Source organism: Zootoca vivipara, chromosome 7, assembly GCF_963506605.1.
Source record: "Zootoca vivipara chromosome 7, rZooViv1.1, whole genome shotgun sequence".
Taxonomy (NCBI): Eukaryota; Metazoa; Chordata; class Lepidosauria; order Squamata; family Lacertidae; genus Zootoca; species Zootoca vivipara.
In genome coordinates this window covers 19,482,851-19,500,241 of record NC_083282.1, presented here as the reverse complement: position 1 = coordinate 19,500,241, position 17,391 = coordinate 19,482,851, and the positions used below count along the sequence as shown (strand labels likewise).

At 43.8% G+C, this 17,391-nt stretch overlaps 1 protein-coding gene across 1 annotated transcript in view; it reads right to left on the bottom strand.

The window, feature by feature from the left end:
• Nucleotides 1-3,851: 3,851 nt before the first annotated feature.
• The window catches only part of OLFM3 (olfactomedin 3), a 62,594-nt gene continuing 49,054 nt past the window's right edge, over nt 3,852-17,391 (bottom strand). Inside the window, exons 6-7 of the mRNA XM_035122750.2 lie at nt 7,392-7,498; nt 3,852-5,203 (exon numbers count right to left, since the gene is read on the bottom strand). Of these exons, the coding sequence (XP_034978641.2) occupies nt 4,526-5,203; nt 7,392-7,498 (785 nt within the window). The 3' untranslated portion in view covers nt 3,852-4,525. The remainder of the gene's footprint in view (nt 5,204-7,391; nt 7,499-17,391) is intronic.

Sequence of the window (17,391 nt, the reverse complement as noted above, 5' to 3'; positions counted from 1 at the left end):
GTGTCTCGAGCAAGAACTGCCAAAAAGGAGTTATGCTAAAAGGATGGCGGGAGAAGAAAGCATTTTGAGCTCACGAACAGAATCTGCAGACATCGTGATCCCTGAGATGGTGGTGTGGCTTTGAATTACCACCGACAGCTGGAGATCCGTTTATATTATTAGGAACCCTATTGGGAAGCTTCCTTGTGTGCATAGATGTGCATGCATGTGCACACACATGCACACACACACTTTCTATGTTATGATATTTGATTCAGTTCACATTTCAAGGTGTACTTACCTACGGTAATCAACACTTTCTGACTCAAGATATGAACTGAGACGGAAACCATCTTTTGCAGTCTGCACTTACCTGAATTTTTGTAATGCAGTTCTCTGGCCAAGTAATGGGCTCAAACATGCATGTATTAGGGTAAAGTGTGCATAGAAATGCATGTATAAGTAAAAGTTATATACACAAATGCGTCTTTTTTTTTTTTGCAAAAATGTATAGGCAAAATTGTTTACAGCAGTGTATATAAGGAGGAGTTCACACTAAAATGCTGATGAATTTTCATGTGGTCTTTTCTTTTTTAAATGATGTGGATGGAGACATGGAGATTTGAATTCTCAGACTGGAAAAATAAGAAGCAGGGAGAAAATTAAATCAATATATTCAGCCATCCCTAGTACACCATTGTGGTGCTCTTGAGTTATTGTGGAATACAACTCCCATTATCTCAGACTAACCATGGATTCTTTGGTTCCAGCAAGGCTTTGGATGTTTTGCTATCCGGAAAAGGAAGTAATAGAGGAAGGATATCTGGTCATTCTTTGCTGAAGTCAATGGTAAAAGACCCCACCCCTCTCTCTTTCTTTCTTTCCCTCCCTCTCCTTCCACTCTTGTCTCTGTATTATTGGCAATATTCTTTGACCCTTTGAAAATAATTAAGATAGAAAGACCTTGACACATAAGTATTCCATTATTGAGATTAAGTAAGCCCCCCCCCCCAAAATGCCCAGAATGTTTCAGAAATCTGCAAGATGGTCATTTAGAGCTTTAGAGTTCCAAACAGGCAAATAGGGAGAAGTTTGGTCTTCTGACTTCCGATGTCACAGAAGCTTTTCTTTCTGCATTTACAGAGTCCTGCTGGGTCTAGAAGGAAATGGCATTTGAAAGCCTCCCTCCCAAGCAAAATAGCAGATTTCCCAAACAGATTCCCTTCCCACCAATGGTGCCAAGAGGAAATTGTAGGGGGGTGGAGCCAGAGTCAATGACAGGCAGAACCAAAAAAATTCTACTTTTGTGTCCATCCTGCTCCCAGCTGAATTATACAAGGGACAGCACTGAGACTAAGGAGGAGGCCCTGCCACCCTCTGGTGGCTGTCAGAAAGAAGGTTCAGGTGTGGGGTTATTGAGGACAGACTAAGGTTGGTGGGGCAGTGCCCCAATTTGTCTTCCCCATTTGCTTTTCTCGTGTTATCACCATTTTGCTGTTTTGATGATACAGTTCAGGAGATGGAAGCAGTTCTCCCCAACACTCATGTGCTTATAGACAATCATCTGGGACATTATTACTGATATTTCCTTTGTGCCCATTATAGGCAACAGACACATTTTGAGTTCAAAGGTGCAATAGGGCATCTTTATAACTGTAACGTCAGAGACAGGTGAAGTATGCACAGATGTGCCTTAGGGCTGGCTTATCACTTGATATCTTTACTTTTGGGTTATGTACACTTGCAGACTGGCGACTAAATGTGTGCCCTGACTCCCGTTGACTAGCAATGCAGATGACTGCCTCCACCAACATTCATGAGCGCAACACGGAAGCGTTAATTCCCTCCAACTTTTCTCCGATGAAAATAGGGAGGTCCTATTTCATATCCTTCAGCATTTCTCCGATGAAAATAGGTATGTGCTATTCCATGCCCTCCAACATTTCTCCGAGGAAAAGAGGGATGTCCTAAGGAAAAGTGGGACATCCCAGGATCAAATCATAACCCAGGACAGCTTCTGTAAATCTGGGACTTTCCCTGGAAAATAAGGACACTTGAAGTATCTGGGAACCATAGATGAGAGTCGCTGTGTTTCAAATCTACTCTATTTTCCTGGGACTGCAAACATGGTGCTCTCCAAAGGCTCTTGAGCAGGCATCCCCAAGCTTCGGCCCTCCAGATGTTTTGTACTACAATTCCCATCATCCTTGACCACTGTTCCTGTTAGCTAGGGATCATGGCAGTTGTAGGCCAAAACATCTGGAGGGCCGCAGTTTGGGGATGCCTGTTCTTGAGCTACAACTCCCATCATCGCAAGTCAGTTTGGCCAACCAGGGATGATGGGACCTGCAGTCCAATACAGTTGTATTGGAATACACAGAAGAGAATTGCACGACGAGGAGTTAGATGGATGTCCAGCAGTTTTCCCCTTCTAACGCCCCTGGCTTACCAGGCCTGCGTTTATCACAGCCTGCTATCCGTACCTCTCATCAATATGATGAGAGTTAATATGATTTCTTTGTACTCGGCATTTCTCCAGTAGAAATGCTTAAGGCTCTAAAAAAGGATCAAAGGCTTGTGATCTGTTACAGATAAGCCAAGACAGGGTCTCACACCCTACGACTAGGGAATGCAGCTGCTTTCTGTCTGCATTAGCACTTCTTTTCCCACACTTGAAAGCGTAAGGAAGGTATATAGACCATGGGAAAGCCACTGCTTGGTTAAGTCCCCTTTTAATAGTACTATAGCTGCCAAGTTTTCCCTTTTCTCGCGAGGAAGCCTATTCAGCATAAGAGAAAATCCCTTAAAATAAGGGATAACTTGGCAGCTATGAATAGTACATGTTATTAGGGCCAATAGCGTACAACCCAGGCGGGTGTGATTAACATACACTTTGCCTTCCCCAGTGTAAGGCAACTGCATAAACCTGAGGGAGGAAGACACTGTCCCTGAGAATCCAGTGTAAGACCAGCCCAGGGCAGCGATGCCCATCATCCAGCTTCAGCTATGAGGAGGTGTACCCCCTGCCATGTCTTTATGGGTTTCCAAGTAGTAGCAGGGGCCTGAGTTATGCAATTTAGGTTGTCTTCTTTAGTTCTGCCAGGTGGCGCTGTGGTTAAACCACTGAGCCTAGGGCTTGCTGATCAGAAGGTCGGCGGTTCGAATCCCTGTGACGGGGTGAGCTCCTGTTGCTCGGTCCCAGCTCCTGCCAACCTAGCAGTTTGAAAGCACGTCAAAATGCAAGTAGATAAATAGGAACCGCTACAGCGGGAAGGTAAACGGCATTTCCATGTGCTGCTCTGGTTTGCCAGAAGCAGGCTTTGTCATGCTGGCCACATGACCTGGAAGCTGTACGCCGGCTCCCTCGGCCAATAATGCGAGATGAGCGCGCAACCCCAGAGTCGGTCACGACTGGACCTAATGGTCAGGGGTCCCTTTACCTTTACCTTTAGTTCTACCTAGCTGTAACATGCCTGCTGAAAACAGTATGCGATTGACAAGCATTCTATTAAGTAATTTTCTTGTTTTCAGATGATGCATATTTTTAACTACTGTGTATGTGTACTTTTTTATGTGTACTTTGAATTTATTTCTTAGGTCTTGTTTCTACCTTCTAACTTCAATGGGTAATATTGATGTATATTTTATGTTTTTTTGTAGACCTTGGTTTTGCCAGTTAAGCAGCATTTACATTTTTAAAACGGGCAAGCAAATAAATCCACGTATGTAGTCCGGAATTGAGGACCTTGACGACTGCAGAATTTTCATATCCACACCATTCCAAAATGGACCCATCAGACCATCAAACTTCAATATATTTTTATAAAAAATAGTTGACTTTCACAGAAGTGAAGAGATACAATTGCACAATGGTGGACACAATGGTATAAATACATATCACTGAGAAATTGCTTGCAAGAAGTTTAAAAACAGACTGTACAGCACCGCATCTGAAATTGTGTAACAGCCAATAGAATTTTACTTCTTTTCACCTCCAAAGAAATCTGATTCTTAAGTATTTGACTTTAGAAGAGAGTGTGGTTGTTGTTTGTTGCTTTAAAGAGAAACCCAAATAATATCGATGCACATTCTATTTCAGATTACTGTCCAAATATATTTTGATGTTGAGCATTTAGACAGATTGCTTTTGTTTAAAAAAATGATATATGGTAGAAAAAGACATTCATGCAGTTAAGCCACCATTAGTCTCTGACTCTAATATAAGGCAGATCATTAATCTTGTTTTAAATTATTTTTTAAACAATGTCTTTAGCCACTGAAATAAACTTTAGTGCTTTCCATGACAAAGTCATGGCAGGCCTGGTGTAGAGTTAAGAAAGTTACCTCTAATCCCATCCAGATCATTTTAAATAAAGGCTCCGCCATATTTGGAATACATGATACTGTAGAAAAAGCTTCCCTCCCCCCCATTTCCTTTTCTTAATTCTTACTGGAAAAAAGAGAACTTAAGAGAAACCCAGCAGAATGCTTTTGAGTTCAGCACAAATGACACTGCTTTCAGGTGGCCAGAATATCAAGGTTGAGTTTATGTGTCATCCTCAGTCTTAATTATGTGGAAAAGTGTGACATTGAACAGGACTTGGTGCCCATTATTCCAGGCATACAGAGCCCGATCTCTGGCATTGTAGTCAAGCATGGATATATGAAAATATTGATTATGAAAGGGGATATCCGTGTATTCGTACGTGGAGGTTTTCGTGGAATAGGAGTAGTACACCTTGGCTCCAGTTAAGTGAGAATTGGTGACGTACAAGGTGCCACAGATCATGAAGGATTCGCCAGCACTTCTCTTTGGGTAGCCAGTGCTCCAGCTTTTCATCACTTCCAATGTGTCCTGGTTCAGTTGGCTGATGACGATGTTGCCCGCGTTCTGATTGGTTGCGTAGACGGCCCACAAGCCAATTTCGTCCGCCATCAGGTCGATATCCGAGAAGCCGCCCCAAGTGTATGGGTAGACGTTGTGGAAGCCGGCGTACTCCAGGCTGCGCTGAGCCAGCACCCGGCCCGTATCGAAGCTGTACTTGATGATGATGTTGCTCTGGTACTTGTTGAAGAAGAGGGAGCCATTGTAGACAACGTGGTTGGTCCCTGCCCACTTGAAAGGGAGGTTGTATGTCCTCGACTCGGCTCCGCTGACAAAGTCTGCTATCGATTTGTACTCACGGACTATTTTGTTGTTGGTGTAACTGTCCATATACCAGACCTGAAAGGAAAGAAAGAAAGAAAGAAAGAAAGAAAGAAAGAAAGAAAGAAAGAAAGAAAGAAAGGGTAAGCTGTGAACTTTGGACAGAAGCATAATTTGCAAGTCGGTCTATCATTTTAAATACATTTGCTATTTACTCTTTCACTGGAGTCTGCAGTCCAAGGGGTTCCTCTGAGAAAAGAACTGTATTGGCAGACAAGCACGCACAATGTGTGATTTCTGTGGAGCTGTCGCCATGGGAATTAAATGGACCATTCAAGCAATTTTCCTTGGATTTCCTTCCCTTTCTTCCCTTGCCTTGCTGGGCTCTCCAAGGTTTAAGTCAGTAGCAGCTAATGTGCAGGGGTGCCAGCTTCTAGGGGCTGAACCCTTTTGAGTCCCCCACTACATTTTTGGAGTGGGACCGGCTCCCACCATCCCCCAAAATTTCGGAGCCAAAGAGTTGTTCAAGCACTTGTTGCGGGAATCCCTTGTCCCCTTCTAGCACTTGCTAGAAGGAGCTCTTAATGCTGATGAGGAGATAAGAACTCTGTCTGATAGGACCAGAGGAGTACAGGAGACTGACCGCAAATATTTTTAAAGTCTCAAAGAGGGTGGATAAAAACCAATGTTTTTTTAAACAGTTAAATCACGTGTTTTTTTTTAAAAAAATTAAATCAGATTTTTAAAATAAAATGCTTTTGGGGGGAAAATCTTTCTAAAGATAGTTTTCTATTTAAGTTACATTATGTTCCAAAGGCTATTCATCAGGAAATAAGGATTTGTTTTAAGTTTATCATGTGGGCTAAAACTCAGTCTGTGTGTGTGTGTGTGTGTGTGTGTGTGTGTGTGTACGTGTACATATATATATAATTTAACCACATCAGTTAACAAACATGGATACATATGCTAATAAATTGTTTAAATTGTTATTAAGGAATGATTATTTTTCTCCGTCCAATAAAGTACAGCAGAAAACTTATCCAAATATAATCAATAATTTCATAATTACCTGTCTTTGTATTTCTAATAGTATAACCAAAGCAGTAATTTTAGATATACTGTAACTGTAAAAACTGCTCTGAAAATTTATTAGTCCAAAAATAAAACCTTCATCTGGTTGTAAATATTAAGATCATACCAAAAAGAATGAGTCTTTCCGTTAAAAAATGATTTAAATCAAGTCTTAATGACTAGTGGTTTAAATCATGATTTAAACCATGATTTATATCAAATCCAGCCTGGTCTCAAACTTGCTGCTTTTAAAAGTTGCCCCTCTGTTGTGTGCTCTCCTAATGGTCAACTCTGCCCCCTTTTAATTCATTTAAATATATTCTACCGGAAGTGTTCTGCTGAAGTTTCCTTTAAAGTAAAGCGTTCCACTGCAAGCCAAAAGATTGAGAACCACTGCTTTGGACAATAAGGAGAATGATGTGTAGGTCATGGTAATATTAGACCCTTAACTGACATGGCTGTCATGTCTCCATGTTGATCCACCCCATGTGGTTTGTCCTGATTTCATGTTTATTAAAAGGGAAGGGTTGTGCACTGCATTCGGATAGACCCCAAACTAAATCGGGCTGATTTGGGGGGAATTTGGTTGAGACAGCCCCGGATAGGGCTGGGCAGGCCAGAGAGATCCAGGCTGTTATGGGGCAGGGCATGGGAAGTAGAGTTACGCATAGGTGGGGAGGAGAAACCATAGAAAGGTGGACCCGAACAGCTGGATGCACCTTTGTGGAAGAAGGTAGAGGTAGGTGTGAGTTGATGCTTTTCTGGCCTGACCTCTCCTTCCTGCCTCCTGAAGCAGCACCACACAGGATCGAATCCTAAGCAAAAGATCCGATTCTGCATGATGCTGGTTGCTGCTCCTTCCCACGGGGCTTCCCTGCATTCAGGGAAACTGCTGATGAAAGAGCAGCAGCACCCTGCAGGATCCAATCCTCCCACTTGTACGGTAAGCAGATAGTTGTAGAGCAGGTGTATTGCATTTAGAAGACCCTAAGTTTAGTCCCCAACATCTCCAGCCAAAACGTTCTCAGGTAGTAGGTGCTCAGAAAGACTTCTGCCCGAGGCCTTGGAGAGAGCTGACAACTGGGCTGAATGGATCTATGCTGTGACCCAAGTATAAGGCAGCTTCACATCTTTCATTGACCAACTGGTAGAATTCCTGCCCGGCTCCTAGCAAGAAATAATAAAAGTCACGTACTCTGTTATTTTTCTCTGATGCTAATGGATCCGTCATCCAAGCGCCAAACCGGGTTCCCGATGTCTTGACTGTAATAGGGCCAGTGATCTTCATCAATTTGCCGCATGCTGAAATGATAAAAAAACCAAAATGACTCTATGAAAATCCCTTCCAAACCACAATGTTGGCTGACTGTGCTCTTCTTCCAGATATACATGCTGTGAAAGGAGACTGAGTGAGAAACCAAAGCACTGGTGAATGCCCGCTTGCTTTTGGTGCCGTCCAAAAAAAGAAGAAGGATACTTTGTTAAAGTTCTTTAAATGAAGAGTTGGGTTATTTGAAGGATGCAAACAAGACATGGTATAAGGATTTGAAATAACTAGCAGTTCAGTGGTATATCATGCTTTCTTATTGTTTTATGTAGCATGTATGTAATAAAACCAACAAATGAAACACTGCTTTTTCAGGGAACATTTGAGTTGATTAAAAAGTAGCATATAATGTTGCTGGTTCTTCAGTGTTGTTTTTGCGACTTTTTAATGCATTGTCTTATTTGATTGGTGTATTGAGGTTTTACCTTACTGCTAGTGATCCATATGGCTCAAAAGAAAGGATACAAATATATTATATAAACGTATATATGTGCGTATATATTTGTATGTGGTATCGTGCCTGAATACATGGGCCTATACTCAGGAAGCCTGTACAGCTATCATTGGGTTTTTCTACTTGTAAGAGACTCTGCTTCCACCCAGAAATAAGGTTCTGGCCTTTGGACCATTGGCTGGAGAATAGCATGCATCTCCTGATCACATGCTTATACCCTAATTAAATGCCTAAATCCTAATTAGAGGTTTACATCCTAATTAAGAAACAATGCAAGGCCCCTTGATCAGGGGCCAGATCCAGGTTGACCCTGGATCATGCTGGGTGAGATTTACGGTAATTTATATTGTTTTGTAGTTATTTATTAAGGGACCCAGGTGGCGCTGTGGGTTAAACCACTGAGCCTAGGGCTTGCTGATCAGAAGGTCGGCAGTTCGAATCCCTGTGACGGGGTGAGCTCCCGTTGCTTGGTCCCAGCTCCTGCCAACCTAGCAGTTCGAAAGCACATCAAAATGCAAGTAGATAAATAGGAACTGCTACAGCGGGAAGGTAAACGGTGTTTCCATGTGCTGCTCTGGTTTGCCAGAAGCGGCTTTGTCATGCTGGCCACATGACCTGGAAGCTATACGCCGGCTCCCTTGGCCAATAATACGAGATGAGCGCGCAACCCCAGAGTCGGTCACGACTGCACCTAATGGTCAGGGGTCCCTTTACCTTTACCGTAGCTATTTATTAAATGGGAATAAACAAGTGCTGTCCTCCTCTGAGGGGCACTGCAAGATGCTATTCCAGAGGGTTTTTGCTCCAACATGCTAGACCAGCCCTTGGATCAGGGAGCCACCTACAGCCCTAGCATTCATGGATTTTTTGGGGGGGGGGGGGAGTATGTAAAAACACACCTTATTTTCATCAAAGTGACAAGGATTCCGTTGGGTGAATTTGAATGAGGTTGAGTGATTTGTTGATGGCAAGACGGCAAGTTGCACTTCCACGTGAATGAAAATGCTTAAATGGAGGTTAGTTTTAGGTATGCTTTGTTCAATCGGCACATAACTAAGTAGGTCAAATTGGAGACAAGCAGAACAGGCTGTGTGTTCTGACTGCTGCACCAGCCAAGTTATGACTTCATTTCCTACACTTAAGTTACTGGAAATGAATGCGCTATATCATCCGAGCCTATTCTCATTCTGTTATAATGGGGCAAGTGCCTTGATAAGCTGCCTTGAGGCATTGAATCCATTGCTGGGCTAAATGGATATAATGGAAATATGTACAAAGTGAATAGGCACTCAAGTCAATCAACTACATTGGATGAAAGTAGATGTTGCAGGAGCATCCACCCTGTGTGTGTCTCCCCCTTCTCCCTGGAAACATCTAGTATAGGGATGGGGAATCTGTGGCACTCCAGATGTAGCTGGATTTTCTCTCCTCCCCATCTGAAGCTAGGCCAGTAGTGAGAGAGGAGAGGGAATTCTCAGTCACAACACTCCATTTGTGGAATTCTTGTTATCTAGGTGTTCCCCTCAATCCATCTTTTGGGGGATGTTTCTTTATGACTATTTTCTTGGATTAGATCGGGTTAAAATATATGTGGCATAATAACAACATTTTACTTAATCGGAAGCTGTTTGTAAAATTAAATCAAATAGTCCTGTTTTTCTCCATTTCAGAGCAAGTCGGTAGGCTTGCGCAGAAATATAGGTCTCTTCGAGAATCAACAGGTGCACAAAGTACGGGGAAAAATGTAACTTTCAATGTAAATAGGGAATTGATTTCAGCAACACAGTCTCTACAACAGAGAGGACTTGGATCAGGGGTCAGCAAACCTTTTCAGCAGGGGGCCGGTCCACTGTCCCTCAGACCTTGTGGGGGGCCGGACTATATTTTTTTGGGGGGGAGGGAAATGAACGAATTTCTATGCCCCACAAATAACCCAGAGATGCATTTTAAATAAAAGGACACATTCTACTCATTTAAAAACACCAGGCAGGCCCCACAAATAACCCAGAGATGCATTTTAAATAGAAGGACATTCTACTCATGTAAAAACATGCTGATTCCTGGACCGTCCACGGGCCGGATTTAGAAGGCGATTGGGCCGCATCCAGCCCCCGGGCCTTAGTTTGGGGATCCCTGACTTGGATGTATCAGAACATAGCAAAAATACTGTATCCGCCACTCTTAAATCTTTCATAAATTGCGATTTTGAGGGTACCTCTTCTCTCTCTCTCTCTCTCTCTCTCTCTCTCTCTCTGCTGGGGGTGGGGGTGGGGGGTTACAGAAGGAAAAGTACTGGAGGTGTTAAGCCCAATGGAGAGCTTTAATACATATATTTTGGGTTTTGCCCTCTTGTCAAACCATTTTGGAAAGAAGTTATGGAAGTAATAAAAAAGATGAACAGACATGGTATTATGTTAAATCCTGAAATATTGCTTTGGGGTTATCTGAAGGATCACATCTTGCAGGGGGACTTAGAAAAGGTGAAACGTTTACTTAAAGCAGCAATACATAAGTGATGGCAACGCCAAGAACTTATTTAATATCCTCCTGGAATGAGCAAATTTTGACTGTAACATTTCTAACCAAAATTAGCTTATTATGTGAGGTTTAAAGAAGGCTGTTTGGAATAAAAGTGAAGTTTGTTTTTTTAAAAAAAATTAATCAGTAGAATATGAAATAGCAATATAATATTCAACCACATATATTGTTTTAATTGCAGCCATTGCTGCTTTCCTCTTGCCAAGGGTAGGGTGGAAGGCAGGGAGGCCAACAGCAGGTGGAGCCAAAGCTACTGAGAGGCAGCACCAACTCATTCTATCTCCTTCCTCCTCTTGGCTGAGTTTTACAAGGTGCAACACTGAGACGAAGAAGGAGGAAGCTGACAGGCAGCGCCACCCCCTGGACTTGTTGCAAGTAAGAGGGTAGGCAGGTGGGCACTTGCTGAAGCATGTTGCGCATGCTGTAGTGGTGCCTTCGAGCCCCGGAAGTCATGTCCAAGGCCCCATAGTGCAGGGGCTGAGCACCCACAACAATTTTTTTGTGGGTGCCCAGGACCCTAGGACGCGCTGGTGCCAGTGTGTTTGTGTCTGTACATCACTACTTTGTTATAAACGGCTCCTGGTGGCCTGCATGAAATGGTTTCAAATTTTATTTATTTCATTTAAATACACTGCACTTCCAGTTACACACAGACACAAGCACCAAAACCCTTGCAAAGCCATCTTCTGATGCGGCTACGATGCTTCTCCCACAACAAAGGCTTTGAAAAGAATCAAGTCTTAAAAAATAAAAATAAAAAACTTTGTCAGGAGCCAATTCTTCCAAACTGCTTTGGTTGATAATCAAGGGGGGGGGGGAATCGCAGAAAAGAAAGTGAGCTTGATTAATGAGCCTTCTCAGCACTCTGAGTTTCGGCAGCTGCGGACCCTGCATTTGCATTCAGGGAACGGCTCAGGATGACAAGGTAGGCCCTGAAGCACGTCTTCGTGTGAGTGGTGAGAATGATGGATCAGGCTGTACTATTTTGAGCTGCTTAAGGCCCACACTGGAAACTGCTGGGAGAGAAAATGACTTGGAGAAGAACACCCAATGACTGGCCCAGGAAATACTTGACCTTGGGAACGTATCAAGAGATGGATCAGGCAGGAACTGTAAGTTCAGGGCAGGAAAGCAATGGAGGAAATGCAGGGTCCCATTTGATTCTTGCTGAAATCCTCCCCAATGATTGACTTCTTGCTCAGAGTCTACCCACCCAGTATTCCACGTCAAATGTCTTCTTCACTCACTATTGCATTCACCAAGAGGCTGATCGATGTGACTTAAGGGTAAATTAAAACTAAGTGAATCACTTCTTATAGAGAGACCCTAGTAATCCCCCTCTCCAGTAATAATGTGCGCAAAATTCTTCCCCTGTCCTTGACTGCCTAGATCTCTCAAGGTAAGTATAAATCCTGTGTTTGTATGGATGTTCACAGAGTGTACCATAACTGATCCTATAGTTACCTTAGCCAATCCACTCATAATTGCCCATGTGGTACTGGTAGGACCTTGATTCTTTCACCGTTTCAAATAAACTGAACCAATTAGTGTCGTCGTTCAACAAAATCCTTGGAACCTGTGTTGTTCTCCGTTGCCTTTAGCTGTTTCATCAATTTTTCCACAAGTGCCAGTTCTAAAATGATTTTTAAGAATGAGACGTACTTAAAAACAAGCAAGAGAGTGCAAATGATTCCTCTGTGGAAAAGGAACCCAGTCTTCAAACTGTTGTGTGTGTGGAACCTTTCTGAAAGGCATTATAGCAGAGTGGTCAAACATGAGCTGTGAAATCATAAGGGGCTTGAAATTGCAGCTCAGCCATGAACTCATTGGCATCTGGCATCCTTGGGCAGATGCCAGGGCCCCAGCACCCTAGTGGGTCCCACTACTAATAAGAGTTGGAAGGGACCCCAGGGGTCATCTAGTCTAACCCCCTGTAATGCAGGAATCTCGACTAAAGCATCCATGACAGATGGCGACCCAACCTCTGCTTAAAAACCTACAAGGAGAGACTACAGCCTCCCGAGGGAGATCGTTCCACTGTTAAACAGCTGCTACTGTCAGAAAGTTCTTTTCTCATGTTTAGTCAGAATCTCCTTTCTTGTAACACTGGTTCAAGTCTGACCCTCCAGAGCAGGAGAAAACAAGCTTTTTCCCTCTTCCATGCGACAGCCCTTAGGATATTTGAAGATAATACTATGATACCTTGGTTCTCAAACTTAATCCATTCTGGAAGTCCGTTCCAAAACCAAAGCATTCCAAAACCAAGGTGCGATTTCCCATAGAAAGTAATGCAAAATGGATAATCCATTCTAGACTTTTAAAAACAACTCCAAAACCAGCAATTAAACATGAATTTTACTATCTAACGAGACCACTGATCCATAAAATGAAAACAATAAACAATGTACTGCAGTCACAATCAGTAGCTGAACTGGGTTCCACACAGTCACGAAAACAAAACAAAAAGAGCCGCAAAAACAAAAACATAAAATAAATAGGAAAAAACAGGCAGACCTCAGTGCAACACTCAAAACGGAAGTGTGGCACTCAAAATGGAAGCGTAACACTCAAAATGGAGCATGTTTGGCTTCCGAAAAAAGTTTGCAAACCGGAACACTTACTTCTGGGTTTGCACTGTTTGGGTTCTAAGTTCTTTGAGTACCAAGGTGTTTCAGAACCAAGGTACCATTGTACCATCCCTAGGCCCTCTTAACTTTTCCCCAAGCTTCGAACTCTGAGCAGCACCTGGGGGCTGGATCTAGCCATGCCGTTAATTTCCCACAATATCCCTGACTGAGCCTCACTTTAGGGCTCTGCGGGGCATTTCAAGGATGGCCATCACAGGCAGGTAAGCCCAAGGCTCACTGAAAGAGGACGGGTCCCCGCAGAGAGCATCCTGCTGAGGTAACCTCTCGAGAGATATTTAGTTGGTAAAGTAATGCTACTGTTGCTGTTGCTAACACAATTCCTCTGGAAAACAGAGATCATTTTTAAAAGCCGCACAAGGCTGCCATGCTAGCAGGGGTGAAGGCAGTAGAGGAAATGAAGGAATCCTCCCCTGCTATGCCCTTCTGTCGCCTCTGAAACGCACGGCAAATATTAGCAATTCTGAATGCATTAGGAAGAGGTCAGCTTTCTTCTGACTCTCCTGCTAGCTGAAAGGGACTCCTTTAACACCACTAATATGCGACTCGTACCAATGTTTTGGTGGCAAAGGACTGTCAGGAAGACAAATGCCTTTGCTGCCTGTGTCTATTAGGGACATAATGCGGGATGTGCAGCTATAGTTCTGAGGGAGAGCAGTGTGGGCTGTAAAAGCCATCTGCCCAGTACATTTTCTACAAGAGCAGAGACGGCCAGACTTTAATTGGAAACAGAGCTGAGCGTGACTTAAAATGCCAGCTCAGCCCCACATTGCGCAGCAGAGAAAATGTTGGCCCACCCTCTGCGGGCATATTTGATGGGTGGGTGGGGGGTGGGGGTGGCTCACCTGACTTCATATGATGCCAGGTGATCGCACTTCAAAGGAAAAAGCAGCAGTATGGTTGTGCCGCTTTCCTTGGCAAAAGCGGGGCTTGCTTTTGATGCTGAATTCAGTGCTGAACGCAATCCCCCCCTTGCGCCACGGGTGGATGGCGCTCGAGAACACTGTTAAGAACATGTTAGCTCTGACTGGGAGATCCTAAATGCAGCTGGTTTATTGCATTTGGGATTGCATTTGGTGCTGAATTTAAAAACGGCGCAGGAGCAAGCATGCAAGGGCTAGCTGCACTTCATATCTTCCTGTTCTGACGGAGTCCCCATTCATGATGAGGTTTCTATGTGCATTTATTCAAACACAATAGACTAACTCTTCTTCAGGCCTTCCCTGTTGATACAGACAAGTCTGAAGTGGAGCTGGCGTATTGGAAGTAAGGCTTGCATCTTCACCCCTGCCGTTTCCCACTTCATTCATTCAGGCAAACACCAAAATGGAGCAGAAGTCCTAAAGAGATATTACTTATGATTACAGTGGTACCTCCGGTTGTGCACAGGATCCATTCCCAGGATCCTGAGGTGTGCATATCCAGAGGTGCCTCTTCTGCGCATGTGCAGGGCATGTAGAGCGCTTCTGCGCATGCGCGCAGGGGTGAAACCTGGGAAGATACTTCCGGGTTTGCCGCGCACGTATCCCGAAGGATACGTAACCAGAGGTGAATGTAAGTAGAGGTACCACTATACATTTATACCTCACTTTTCTTCCAGGTCATCCCTTTCCTCATTTTATCCTCACAGCTCTGTGAGGGAGGTGGTTATCATCATCATCTTCATCTATAAGATTTATATACCAGCCTTCATGAAAAGATCTCAGGGCGGTTCACAATTTGAAAATACAAGATAAAAACACAAGCTAAAACAGAAACAAGAAAACAACAACCTCTGCTCTCACGTCCTAGAGATGCCTTGACTGACCCAAGGTCAGCCAGTGAGCTTCCTGGCTGAGTCAGGATTTGATCAGTGGTCTCTCAGGCCTTAGTCTAGCACTCTGATCACTCACATGCTGGCTAGATTTCCGCTAGACAATTTGCCTTTCTGTTCTTGCACTTTTTTTTTTTGCTTTCTCTCTTTCACTTTGTTATTTCTAGTTTCAAAGGGAGACTCTGAGAATGAATTATTGAAAGGACAACTCAATCTAGAGATCATCTTTCACCTCTGACTCAGTTCATTTGCCTCCAGGATCCACTAGGATTCATGACGTTGAGAAATATTGTATGGCTCTATACAGTTTTCCAGTTACTACGCAGAGTTTACCGCAGCAGATCCTACTTGGTAGGAGAGTGACCCAATCTAGAAGAAGACAGTGATGTGGGCAATCCTGCTATTTCCCATCTTTGACTAAATATTTTCTTTCGATTCATTGGGCTCTTCCTAAAGATGCACGGTTGACAGAAACGAAGGGCGAATGTTCTTCTTCAGAAACTTTGTAAGTTAATTCTCATGCACTTGCAGTTCTTGTGAAGTTAGTACAAGTGATCTTCCTACACAGTCATTTCCCCCTTTCATTAACTTACTTAAGTTCACCGAACTTTAAAAATCATGCTGCCTTTTATCTTGGATAGGACTGATCAATATGGTGCAATGGAGTGCTTGCATGAATGTGAGAGAGGCCCCCCTTTTTGGAAACAAGGCAGCCTTCCTCAACCTGATATCACTCAGATGTTTGGGGCTATAACTCCCACTAGCCCCAGCCAGGCTGAAATAAGGGGTGAGCATGGAGACTGCTCAGGCAGCAGCCCCAAGATGATGATGATGGTAATTTTTTTATTTATACCACGCCCACTCTGGGCGGCTTCCAACTGAATATCAAAAACAATACAGCATCAAACATTAAAAACTTCCCTAAACAGGGCTGCCTTCAGTTGTCTTTTAAAAGTAAAATAGTTGCTTATTGCCTTGACATCTGCTGGGAGGGCGTTCCACAGGGCAGGTGCCACTACTGAGAAGGCCCCATGTCTGGTTCCCTGCAACTTGGCTTCTCGCAGCAAGGGAACCACCAGAAGGCCCTTGGCGCTGGACCTCAGTGCTATACGATGGGGGTGGAGATGCTCCTTCAGGGATACAGGACCGAGGCGGTTTAGGGCTTTAAAGGTCAGCACCAACACTTTGAATTGTGCTCAGAAACATAATGGGAGCCAATGAGGAACTTTCAGGACCGGTGTTACATGGTCTCAGCGGCCACTCCCAGTCACCAGTCTAGCTGCCACATTCTGGATTAATTACAGTTTCCGAGTCACCTTCAAAGGTAGTCCCAAGTAGAGCGCATTGCAGTAGTCCAAGTGGGAGATAACTAGAGCATGCACCACTCTGGCGAGACAGTCTGTGGGCAGGTAGGGTCTCAGCCTGCGTACCAGATGGAGCTGATAGACAGCTGCCCTGGACACAGAATTAACCTGCGCCTCCATGGACAGCTGTGAGTCCGAAATGACTCCCAAGCTGCGCACCTGGTCCTTCAGGGGCACAGTTACCCCATTCAGGATCAGGGAGTCCTCCACACCAGCCTGCCCCCTGTCCCCCAAGAACAGTACTTCTGTCTTGTCAGGATTAAACCTCAATCCATTAGCCGCCATCCATCCTCCAACCGCCTCCACACACTCACACAGGACCTTCACTGGTTCTGAGGCTTACTTGTAATGAAGTTCCACAGGAATCAGTGAGACTTACAAGAAAAAAAGTGTTTGGGGTTAGAGCCATAACTCGCAGCCTATTTTCAGGAGCAATTCTGTTGAATTTAACAGAACTACCCTAGTACATAAGGGTGTCGTAGTTTTAAAATCGTGGAGATTTGGCATATCAATTCCTTAAATAAATGAAAGCAAAGGAAAAAAGAAACCAAGCCACAAATCAGAATCCAGAAATACCTGAATTTAAGCCATTTTGAGGAAGCTTCAGACATTAAAAGATGCATCTATAAGTGGAAGTGCTGTGTCCCACACTTCAACATTCAGCTTTCCCCTCCTAACAAGCTGAATCATTTAACGGGCACAGAAGTCTTACTGTGTTGGAACTGAAGATTGATGAACTACATTTCCAGTGCATTTGGGGTGTGTGTGTGTGTGTGTGTGTGTGTGTAAACGAGCAATGGTTTCCCACAGCAATCTGGACACAAAAACTTAAAATGTAAAAAAAAGTATGAAGGCTTGGCATCAGAGAGCAAATAATTTGCACTTGGGAGATAAAAGGTGGGACTGGAGCTGATGGGAACAAAGGGGAAGTATTGAGGAACAGCTGATAAAGTGGAATGATACGTGAGCAGTCCTATATATTCCCACTTCAGAAGGGAGCAGAGCTCAGTCAGTAGAGCATGAGACTCTTAATCTCAGGGTCATGGGTTTGAGC